Source organism: Seriola dumerili, unplaced genomic scaffold (genome assembly GCF_002260705.1).
Source record: "Seriola dumerili isolate Sdu_G_001 unplaced genomic scaffold, Sdu_1.0 BDQW01000468.1, whole genome shotgun sequence".
Lineage (NCBI taxonomy): Eukaryota > Metazoa > Chordata > Actinopteri > Carangiformes > Carangidae > Seriola > Seriola dumerili.
The window spans coordinates 2,483,598-2,495,682 of record NW_019174723.1 but is presented as its reverse complement, the minus strand read 5'-3'; the positions used below and the strand labels follow the sequence as shown (position 1 = coordinate 2,495,682).

The 12,085-nt window shown below is 40.9% G+C and overlaps 1 protein-coding gene across 1 annotated transcript in view; it reads left to right on the top strand.

Annotated features, from left to right (window-relative positions):
* Nucleotides 1-10,502, top strand: part of hspg2 (heparan sulfate proteoglycan 2) — a 65,728-nt gene extending 55,226 nt beyond the window's left edge. Inside the window, exons 62-84 of the mRNA XM_022763066.1 lie at nt 84-350; nt 436-548; nt 704-851; nt 949-1,065; nt 1,238-1,255; nt 2,617-2,701; nt 2,832-2,976; nt 3,061-3,163; nt 3,261-3,370; nt 3,461-3,569; nt 3,678-3,776; nt 3,913-4,134; nt 4,261-4,505; nt 4,609-4,780; nt 5,114-5,236; nt 5,580-5,636; nt 7,284-7,359; nt 7,481-7,559; nt 8,002-8,049; nt 8,418-8,488; nt 8,581-8,664; nt 9,287-9,390; nt 10,312-10,502. Of these exons, the coding sequence (XP_022618787.1) occupies nt 84-350; nt 436-548; nt 704-851; nt 949-1,065; nt 1,238-1,255; nt 2,617-2,701; nt 2,832-2,976; nt 3,061-3,163; nt 3,261-3,370; nt 3,461-3,569; nt 3,678-3,776; nt 3,913-4,134; nt 4,261-4,505; nt 4,609-4,780; nt 5,114-5,236; nt 5,580-5,636; nt 7,284-7,359; nt 7,481-7,559; nt 8,002-8,049; nt 8,418-8,488; nt 8,581-8,664; nt 9,287-9,390; nt 10,312-10,484 (2,768 nt within the window). The 3' untranslated portion in view covers nt 10,485-10,502. The remainder of the gene's footprint in view (nt 1-83; nt 351-435; nt 549-703; nt 852-948; nt 1,066-1,237; nt 1,256-2,616; nt 2,702-2,831; nt 2,977-3,060; nt 3,164-3,260; nt 3,371-3,460; nt 3,570-3,677; nt 3,777-3,912; nt 4,135-4,260; nt 4,506-4,608; nt 4,781-5,113; nt 5,237-5,579; nt 5,637-7,283; nt 7,360-7,480; nt 7,560-8,001; nt 8,050-8,417; nt 8,489-8,580; nt 8,665-9,286; nt 9,391-10,311) is intronic.
* Nucleotides 10,503-12,085: the final 1,583 nt, after the last annotated feature.

The window sequence follows — 12,085 nt, the reverse complement described above, 5'->3', positions numbered from 1 at the left end:
ATATAGTAATGTATATACAACTTAATCAAACACAATATAACTCCTTCCTGTTTTTGTCACATTTCTCTTTTTTTTCCCCACAGCCCTGCCAAAGGTGATGATCAACGTGCGTACCTCGGTGCAGACCGTGATGATTGGGAACTCTGTGGAGTTTGAATGCCAGGCTGTTGGCGACCCGGAGCCCACCGTCAAATGGAGTAAAGTAGGCGGGGCTTTGCCAACTCACATCATGGTGAAAGGCGGCATGCTGAAGATCGATCAAGTGACGGAGGCCGACGCTGGGCAGTACCGCTGTACCGCCACCAATGACGTAGGCTCAGTACAGTCCCAAGTGGTCCTTAACGTTCAGTGTGAGTAATCCTTAAAACCGTCCACAAATGCACAACTGATCTCTTGTCACTATCCTCATTGAAAATCCTTTGCCTCTTTGCACAGCCCTTCCTCAAATTGCTGCGCTGCCAGAAACAAAAGAGGTGACAGTCGGGTCTGATGCAGTCTTGCCCTGTGTGGCCTCAGGATATCCTGTGCCTGAAATCAAATGGTCCAAGGTAAACCACAGTCCAGGAATTCCTTGTAGTACTTTTTTAAATTTGTAGTACTGTTTACTGTCTATAGTCCAAATGCTTGCCAACTCATCTGGCTTGAAGAGAGTAAACATTTTGCTGATGCTGATTGTGTTTACTGTATCTATTTCTTCATCTAGCTGGAAGGAGAGCTTCCTCCCAAGTGTTTCCAGGAGGTCAATGTGCTGACGGTCCCTCGCATCACCCATGACGATTCTGGGACATACGTCTGCACCGCCTCCAACAAACAGGGCAAAGTGGAAGCCTTTACTACACTTATGGTTCATGGTTAGTATGCGGAGTGGACAGCACAGTAGGAACGGAGGTTTTAAGTAGGAACTACATATTTCTCTGAATCTAACCATGAGATTGTCTGCTTTTTCAGAGAGAGTGATGCCGTACTTTGCCCAGGAACCGTTGTCTTACCTCACCCTGCCCACCATCAAAAATGCCTACAAGGCTTTCAGCATTAAGATCAACTTTAGACCAGACAATGTTGATGGTAAGGAAGCACACCCTTAAATCTTCTTGACAGTTTAATTGTACATTCTACTATGTTTAATCTTGCAGTGCGGTAATCTATATGTCATATTTCCTCATGTATAATTTTTACTGCGTCTTGTGTCCCCTCCCCTCTCTCCCTCACCTCTCCCTCTCACCCACGTGGTGGGAAGGTCTCATATTGTACGCTGGTGAGTCTCAGTGCTTGAGAACCACAAGGAGCTCAAGGCTGATGTTGGCAGTGCTTCTTTCTTTTTGGCTGCATCAGACTTTCACATAATGCATCCAGCTCAGAGCAGATTTAGGGGCTGTGAAAGAGATGCAGTGTGGTGCATGGCCTACGTTTTTTTTTTTTTTTTACTGTACAGGCTGTTCGGTCATGATCACAAAGCCACTTTTAGGAGTATTACAGTCATCGGCTTAATAAAAGCTTGGTTATAAATCTCCTTTTACTTCGTAGTCTACTTTATCAGCTTCTGCGCTGCCTACGGAGCAGAACTGCTGCTTCGAATCACAGTCCATATATGCTACAACTATATAAATGCAATGCTACACACGTGTCTTATTTAAGCTTCGGTACAGTTCCAAGTGAGCGAAAGGAAACACAAATAGCCTTTGCAAGTAGTAATTGGCTTCTTTTTTTTTTTTTTAACCTACCCGCAGTTTGTGGAGACATGACAGCAAAATAGAAAAGACACAAAGGAAAATATATGGCTGTTATTCTTTATATTAACAGTTTAATATTTTTCTTCGACTCGCAACTTATCTGTGACTTTGGATTTTTGCCGCTCAGTCCATCAGGTAACAAACTGCAGAAAAAAGCTACAAATTCATTGCAAAAGCTATTTGACTTGATGATATTCATTTAAAGGTCTGACACAAAAATATGTGCAGCACATCCCGGGTAAGCTTACTTACACTTTACAAATCAACTGTGTTGCACATTTATGCAGACTGCTCTCTCTCTCGTGGTCAGAGCTAGAAATAGACAAATAGATGTGAAAGAGGGCATGTTCCCACTTCCCCGTGAGCCTGTGTGGCTCGTGTAAGCATGTAAATATCCAGCATGTGGAGAAAGAAAAGCGAGGACTAGTAGTATAAATCTAACTGGTTGCACTGGGCAACCCAATGGTCGGATAGCAGGTTATAATCTGGCTTTGGTTGGCTTTAAACCTGCCTCGCCATAGCATGCTGCTTTACCGTTAAAGAGTTTATCTTGTATGTTAATGATTCCATTACAAGCAATGTCCATCCTAACAAGTCACTTCCACTTATATATATATATATCCATATATTTCTATACAGTGTAAAATCTTGATTTTCTTGAGTGACAAATTCTACCACTGGAATCAAATGATTAAGGATCATTGCAACAAAATGCAACAAAAATCAGTTGCATTGTCTTGAGACAAAAAGGAAACTTCTGGAAGATTCTGCTTGATTACTATAATAAAACTGGCAGATTTATTGAGTTGTTAAGATGGATATTATTGTATGGTGATCTAGGATCATATTTGTAGTAGTTCTCACTAACCCTGTTTTTGTGGTGTAGGTATGATCCTCTACAATGGCCAGAGGAGGACCACAGGAGCCGACTTTATCTCTCTGGGACTTGTGGGCGGTCGCTTGGAGTTCAGGTCGGTTTATACTTTATATTCTTTAAAGTTCTAAATGACTTGTGTATACAAAAAATGAAAAAGTGAAAATACAGCATCATGAAGCCTGTCGATGATCATCATTTTTAAAAAATCTGTTGTGTTGTCTCAGGTTTGACGTGGGCTCCGGCATGGCCAGTATACGTGACCCCAACCCTATCAAACTGGGAGAGTTTCACACCGTCGAGCTCTATCGCAACCACACCCTGGGCTACATTATTGTAAATGGAGGGGAGCCCATCAACGGCAGCTCACAGGTACTTATGTAACTCCTTCTCCCACCCATTTGTGTTTGATGAACTCAGTGATTCATACAGTAAACGCTCATTTCCTCTCCTCAGGGCAAGTTCCAGGGTCTGGATCTGAATGAGGAGCTGCATGTGGGTGGATACCCTAACTACACACTCCTCGCCAAAACCGCTGGCATTAAGACCGGGTTTGTTGGTAAGACGTCACTCAGTAAGGATAGAAATATAGTATAGAGAAAACATTTTTTTCTGAGCGTGCTGAATTGTCATCGCTGAATATTGGTACTGTGCAGGCTGTATCCGTCAGCTGGTCATCCAGGGTGAGGAAGTCATCTTCAAAGATCTGGACCGCAGCTCTACTGGCGTCACCAACTGTCCCACCTGCAAAGATCACCCATGCCAGGTCAGTTATATCCATCCACTCGATGCATTTGTAGTGACTGGTCTGTGTTTAATTCCTTAACATCAATAAGATTTCTCTCATGTTATTCAGAATGGCGGCAGGTGTGAGGACTCGGATGCCAGCTTGTATAAGTGCAGCTGCCCCAGAGGATTCACCGGAAGCAACTGCCAGCACCACTCATCCCTGCACTGTCACTCAGGTACATGTGAATCTCCACAGCTAAATTAAAGTAATAACAGGGTAGCTTTATACTAGTAGATAAGAGAAATGGTCTCTTGACCTTTTGTTACCTGAATCCCCACAACAGAGGCCTGCGGACCGGACGCCACTTGCATCAATCGCCTGAATGGCCTGGGCTACGACTGCCGCTGCCATCTTGGCAAGTTCGGAAACAAATGCATGGATGGTAAGACGGGAAATCAATCACCCTCACCTCCCATAAACATGACATAGTTTTAGGTATTTTCCAGCTGTTATGTCCTGTTAATATTCCTCAAGAAACTAAATCTTGATGCATTTTCCTCCTCCTTTGCCCTTACTAGGAGAACTGGTGACCACTCCACTGTTTGATGGGGAGGAGTCATATATAGCCTATCCCCCTCTGACCAACATCCACGATGACCTGCGTGTTGAGTTGGAGTTCAAGCCGGTGGATAGAGACGGCCTGATGTTCTTCTGTGGTGGGAAGAAAATGAAGGTGGAGGACTTCGTCGCCATCTCCATGGTGGACGGACATGTAGAGTTCAGATATGAACTGGGCACAGGTGAAGTTGACTATAACTGTGCAAAACTGAATTTCTCTACATCTAACCCTAGTACAACTACATCCCTGTTTATTAGGTAAATTGTCAGAGCAAGTAAAATATCTGTTGACCTATCTTCATTTTCAGGCCAAGCAATCCTTCTCAGTGCTGAGCCAGTCTCTCTGGGCCAGTGGCACAGAGTCGTGGCCGAGCGGAACAAGAGGGCCGGCCACCTGAGGGTCGACCAAGGCCAAGTGGAGAGGAAGACATCTCCAGGAAAAGCCCAGGGCCTTAATATCCACACCCCCATGTACCTGGGAGGAGTCCCCAACATGGACATCCTGCCTAAGCCTGCAAATGTCAGCGAATTGTTTCAGGGATGTATAGGAGAGGTGAGATCTCGCAGTGCTAAAAAAAAAAGGAAATAAAACAAAAGGTAATAAACGTTTTCTTGTAGCCTGTAGCTTAAACTTGTCTCCTTTGCTGCCCGCTTAGGTTTCTATCAACAACAAGAAGATGGATCTGTCCTACAGCTTTACAGAAAGCAGATCTATCCGCAAGTGTGTGGACAACAGCCCCTGCGACCGCCGGCCCTGTCTGAACGGTGGTCACTGCATGTCGAGTGCTGAGTATGAGTACCAGTGCCTCTGTAGGGATGGATTTGAAGGTTAGTGCTCGAAGTCCTGGTGGCATTGGCGACTATAATCATTCTGCAACATTCTGTATACTGGTGAATTTTGGCAGATTTTTCACTTCATTTTTTGAGCTATATTTACCCAAGATGACCTCCTCTATGATAAACTGTTCTAATCAGCTTCTTTTTGCTTGTGGCTGCATTGTGACATAAAACATGGTGAAAAAAAATTCTCAGTAATTTTCAGTTAAAATTGGTAAAAAGTCAAAAACAATCTCCAAACCCCTATGAACTCACCCTGCCTTTGGTGTGAACTTGACCCTTGACCTTTCACCCCTGAGCCATGACTGGTATGTGACCCTGCAGGTGAGCGTTGCGAGGTGGTGAAAGATGTGTGCCAGAACAACCTTCAGTGCCAGAATGGCGGCAGCTGTGTCGACGGTCAGTGTGTGTGTGCACCTGGCTACACAGGCCTGAACTGTGAAGAAAGTAAGTATTGCTTATGATCATTACCATGTGTACCAAAACCCAAATTTATAATGATCCAATGTCAGTAGCAGCCAGTTAGTCTAAAAGCAAATCATATGTGTCCTCGTAGTACACGTTACTTAGTGCATACACCTGCTGTAGACAAAGATATTCATCTTCAAAGCAGAAACACTGCACATAAAGCCAGAAACAAACCCATATGACTCACATTCTCCACAGTATGAAGCCCCTCTTACATCAAACAGTTCACTCCCAGCATGGCAGTGCATGCTGGGAGGGTTAACCCTAAGTGATTACTTGTGTCTTACCCCTGCGCTCTCATGGCTATATCCTGCACATACAGGCCAGGTCTCCAGCTTCCCCGAGGCCCTGTGGAATTTGGAAGCTAGCGAGGCAAATGGTACAGTATCCTAACATTCAGTCTGCCTGACACGACCGTGACTAACAGGGGCTGAAGGGGCCTCGTGTACCTTCCGAGCTCAACCTGATCTGTCTATCGCCTAACACGTGTTCGCGCATAAACGCAAAAAACCAAACATGCGTCTGTACTCAACTGGCAACTGAGGCTCTTGTGCCCTCTGGAAAGTTGGGAGAGGGGAATTCTGCATCTATACTAAAAGGTAATAGGATGGTAGATTGCAGTTGGGAGATCAACTGATTTCTTCTTCCTGTTTTTGGACCCATGACACCATATCACCATATTAAAACTGGAAATGCTAGAATGTGGAATTCCCCTTGTTTTCCTTTTCCCTATCATTACGTCAATGCCCGTAAGATGGCTACTCACAACATAAAATCTTTTTTTTCCGTCTACTTCAAAACTGCCTGTCTATACAACAAGAACAAAACTCACAGAAACTGTCCCAAGTCAGAACATTAAATCTGCTCTATGTCAACACATTTGTGCTGTTACTAACAACTTCAAGTGTCTGTTGAAACCACAGTGTGGTGGTTGTTTGGGTGAGTTGAGATGTGTTTCAAGCATATTTTCTACTTAATTTGTTATTTGTGCATGGAGTCACGGTTCATGAGTTCAGTCCCATCTCTGCAGAAGGTCAGAGATGGTGTGGAGTGTGAGGAGAATGACAAATAACTTGCTCATGTGTTGGTGAGGACTGTCGAATGAGACTGCATCATGCAGTTTAGTTGTACTGGGGATTTTTGTTGTTTTTGTTTGGAAATTGTAGAACTTGCCTATGGATTTTGGCCACATATTGAAATTTAGGATTATGATATACTTTTTCCATGTATGTATTTAAAGTGAAACTATTAGACTTTTGAGAGAAGAAATAATATAATCTTACATTTACAAATGGGAATTTAATTTCTAAGCAATAAAACACACCTTTGCTCATTTCAGTACATTCAAAGGGTTTGCTGTTACAGCCTTACTTGGTGTGGTATAACCACTAGCTTAAAGTGGCTAACGTTAGCTACTGTTAGCAAACTTTAGACCCAACTTTGTAACAGTTTAACTTTGCACACATTTTATCAAAAAATTATAAAACAAAACAATCTCTGACATGCTAAATTTTTATCTGTGACATGCTAAAACTTATTGCAACAGTAGCACAAGCACAGAGTAATAAGGTCAGCAAAAAAAAAAAATCAGTAATACCATCTACACAGCAATGTCTATCAAAAGTTCTTTGCTAACATTAGTTAACATTAACCACAAGCAACTGGTCATAAAAGACCAAATGAGGCTGTAGCAGCAAAATTCCTAAGTGTATTTCACTGAGCATGTATGTATGTACAGTATTTCTTAAGAATTCAACTTTTTATTTGTAAGAGTAAGAATATTTTATTTGTTCTTTCAAAAGTTACATAGTTCCACACCACCAACAAATTGAAGACAATTCTGGTGTCAGTGAAAGAATACTTCTTTTTGTTAATGAATGCTGTGTAACCAAGCCTGTCTTACCAGGGTTTCTTCCATGCTTTCGCCACTGGAGGGCAGCATAACAGTGAGGATGAAAGTTCACAGCAGCCTTGCTATAATCTGAATACTGTTTTAATTTGTATTTTACTGTACTTTTTTTTGTAGATTCACCCTACCAATATGCAGCTCATTTCCACAATGATGGATACATTGCCCTTCCTAAATCCATTTTCCCAAGAAGGCAAGTGCAGTTTGCTTTTCAACATTGTTTTGCTCTTATAATTTGTGTATTATTAGGAGTTAATACTTCAACAGTAACATTAGTGTTATTTTTTTCTTGTTTGTTTTTTTCTTTCTTACAGTGCCCATGACTCACCAGAGACCATCGAACTGGAAATCAACACTGGCTCCTCTGAGGGTCTGATCCTATGGCAGGGAGTGGTGAGTCCTGGTCCTGCTCATGTCTTTAGACTTATCTATAGGACTGAGCCATGGTTTAATCCAAATCTTAAACCTAATACTCACATATCCCTCCCTTCCACCTCTTAATCCTCACCCAAACTTTGCTACTGCACATCAACACTCTTAATCATCACCACTACCTCAACTGTGAAGAAGTGACACTCATTAATGTTCTCATAACATTCAATGCGACTTTCAGACTTAAACGTCAACATCAACACATCACTGAAACAATACTGCATTTTCTTTAATTTCCATGTTTCACTGGCTGTCGAGCAGCATTCCCCATCACACTGTCTAATTCATACTTGTGCCGCTGAGGCTGTGACTTTGTTGGGCATGTTGGCTGCAAGCCTGGCTCTATCTGACACCACTAAATAAGTGCATGTTGCTTCTCTAACTCATCCTCCGTTTTCCTCAGGAGACCAATGGCGCACGCAATTTGCGAAAGGTGCATGCTAGTAAAAAGGTATCGACTCATACACAAGACACTCTTTATTTATTTGGCATGTCTCATAACATGCATTTTCAAGAAAAGAATATGTATGCTTGAACAGTTGTACTTGATTTGAAATACATGATGAAATAAAAAGGTGTCTGTGTTTGTATTGCACGATGTGCATCATGGCTTCTTTGTCATTGTTATTTTGCATGGAAGATTTTATGTCACACTTATACACATACTGTTGGGAACGATCTGACTTCAGTAAATAATGCTTGCTTTTGTAGCACTTGATGAGGAATATTACCACAAAGCAGCTGGTCATTGGTCAATAGTTATAATATGCAGACACACAGCATCTTTTTCCTCTGCTGACTAAACATGTTTATTTCCAGGAACTCGGAGAACACGGCAGAGGCAAGGACTTCATTAGCCTCGGCTTGCAGAACGGACATCTTGTTTTTAGGTGACTTCTGAGGTTCTGTTGATATGTGGATGAATATTATTTTCAGCTTAAATTCATGTTGTAGTAATGCTGATGATTTGTATAATATCCAGTTACCAGCTGGGCAGCGGAGAGGCACAGATCTTGTCCCGGAGGTCTATCAACGATGGGAAATGGCACAAGATCACAGCAGTCAGGTATGATGATATATTATATCCTGCAGTCCTTTGATTTCACAGGGTTTATACAAACAAACATGTTTGTTGGAACTTTAGGTGAGATTTCAGATGATTAAGTGTTATAACCAGAAAAGTGAGAACAGGTGACCAAAGTTGTGCAGTGATTTTTTAAATCATTGTGCATTTACATCCATATTACATTTATTTACAACAACAGAAGCAGGCATGATGCTCATTGTGCTGGATTACTGAATGGAAAACAGGAAAAACACATTCATCTAGAATAGTATGCTTTGAGATATTGTCCGAAGTAATGCAAACTACATACTGCTATAGTTCTTTTTATTTCTTTATTTTAATTCTTATTATGAAACAATGTGCCATACAAGCTTGAAATTCCATAAGAGCTGCTTGGATTTATGTTGTCTGTTTTTCCTCTGGCATATCAAATACAATATATCAGCTATACACTTTTTTTCACAGCAAACATTTTCACCTGTCAAAGCAGGAAAAGCAAAGCTGGAAATGTCATTAAATACAAATATGCTTTTCTTACTATGACATTAACATGTAGTGTCAACTATTTCCTGAGTAATGTGTATTTAGTTCTTTTGTTGACTTGTGCTGTTTTTTTTCGTAGAACTGGAAAAGATGGATATATCCAGATTGATGGAGGAGCCGCGCTACATGGACAGTCTAAAGGCAAGAGCCTCATGGTCAACACCAAAGGCAGTATATACCTTGGTGAGTAGAGTGAAAGTTTGGAGTCCGGAAACAGACAAAATTTAGTTGTCACACTTAAGTCAAAAATATATTTGAAAATACTGATAAGTAATATTGTTAGTTAGATGATAAATAGTTGAATTAAATAGATAATAAATACAAAGCGTACATTATTTTCCTTTAACAAAAAAGTTACATCAGTGGAGCAATATGTGGGGCTATCAGCCATTACACTTAATGTTAATCATCCATATACTGCCCTGCATGCTATACAGTGTATTGCTTGCTTTGTGTTAGAACAATAAGAGTTTGTTCTTAGAAGATTGGTTGTTTTTTTGTTTTGTGAAATGCAACAAAGTTTTGTGATTACAAGAAAACATTCTTGAGCCGCTCCCATATACCACATATCCACAACGTCATATCCCCCCTTTCTCCTTCCCTCCATATTTCCTGTCTGTACTGTATTTCTACTGCCACAATCAAATGAAAGCAAAAACAAAAGTTAAAAAAGAGAAAAGTTTTGGTTTCCAGTAATAATGATAAAATATGTCATAATTAGATGAAAAATGTTATATCGTTAAAAGGATCTTGTAAAAACAAGTGTCTCATTGTAACTAGACACACAGCAAATTGTCGCTGGTCTATTTGGAAGTTCACGGACACCATTTTGAAGGTGGTAATAACATTAGCTTCATATTCAAGTGCAGTTAGCCATGTGATGTATTCAGTTATGCTGCTTTGTCAGTGTAATAGCTTCAGAACAAATAAAAGAGTTTCTCACTATAGAAAATGAAATGTAATATCTTATTGTACATACTTAGTTATCTCAGTCATTTATTTAGTCTAAAACCTGTTCTGTTGGTCCAAATGTCTAAAGAAAAATTCTATCACTACATGTTTATTATGTGTGTGTATGTGTGTGTGTGTGTTCTCATGTGACAGGTGGAGCCCCAGACATGGCTGCTATGACGGGAGGCAAGTTTTTGTCAGGAATGACGGGCTGCGTGAGGAACCTGACGCTGATGAACGCCCGGCCGGGCCAGCAGCCGGCCCAGGCCATCGACCTGCAATCCCACGCAGCCCACGGCATCAACGTGCAGCCGTGCTCTTCATAGACCGCAGCACACACGCCAACACCCATACACACACATGCACACACAGAGACTATGGAGTGATGTCACACACACACACACACACACACACACACACACACACACACACACACTCACACACACACACACACACACACACACAGCAGACTCACACAGAGAGACTTATACACATAGAGCCTGACAAACTTGGTGCTTTGCTGCTACCAAAAAAATAACAAAAAAAAAACAAAAACAAGATGACACAACAGGATTCGTTTCTCTGTGTGCAGTAAAACCAAAAAAGAGAGAAAAATTGAAACGATATTAACAAGTCTTCTCTTCCTCAGTGTTGTATTCTCAATGAAGGACTATTAACACAGGAGAACCAGTACAGTTTACATACTTCCAGCAGTAGTTTTAGTCATGAGAAGAGTAAGAGTAAAACATATTAGGCCTTCTACGATGGGTCAGATCCTATGGAGTTGGAGATGTTTTTACAGCACTGAATTTTTATTTATATACATATGAATATATATATTATATTTGTGGGGGAAAACATGCAAACTAACCATAACTGCTCTTCAACTTTCCTAGAGTTTATTCTGGGTTCTAATACTGTGTGTCCAAGGCTTTTTTTAATAGGCCTAACTGTATTAATACTTGAAGACGTTTAGGCCTTCTTTCTTCACTTCTGTAGAGGAACTTTTTTTTTTTTTTTTTTTTTTTTTTTTTTTTTTTGCGCGAGCATGCTTACAGTCTTTTGGGAGAGGAGCATACACACACACAGTCACGGTCACATGCAGCTTCAGTACACAACTCAGGTCGTTAAAATACACGTTAATTACCGCAAATGTTACACAAGTGCTGCTGCTTTAACTCGGCTGAATTGTTCCGCTTCACACGTCACTCGCAGCGCCGGTGTGTCTGCTGTGTCTGTATTTGTTCTCTTTTTTTACAAAAAAGAAAGAAACCTTGGTGCTAACGTCAGACATGAAGATACAGCACATAGTCATATGGTTGCCTGTCTGCCTTGTTTTTTTTTTTTTGTTTTTTTTTTTGTTTTTTTTTTAGTATTTGGTTACTTTAGATTAAGAAAACTCTCTAAAACAGTCTCCACTAGTGTCACATTTGTTAATATGCATGGCATTTGAGGTTGAATTTATGATGATACGGCATGATTTGTTGCCTCCGCAGCCTTATATGATTGAGTAGATCTCAAAAAAGCAAGAGAAGGGTGTAATTTTTTTTAATGTGTGGTTGTTGAAGATATTGTTTCATGTGTAAAACTGCCAGTCAGGTAGATATCTGTATCAACTGAGAATGAGTGTGTTTGCTATGAGTAAATTTGCTTGTTATGTATGTCTCAGCCCTTTCCATTTCTCACAGGTTACTCTACTTTAAGCCCCAATATGGAGTCAGGTGTGTGTGTGTGTGTGTGTCTGTGTGTGTCTGTGTGTGCGCGCGCATGCATGCGCGCATGTGTCATTATCCATTTCCTCAGGAGGTTCAATCCAGAACTGCCTCAAGATGTAACTTCATTTTCAGGTTTGGTAGCTTTAGTGACAATTCAGGAAGCTATAAAACTCTGAAGGCTCCGTGGTTCTGTAGGTTGTTTTCTCTGCAGC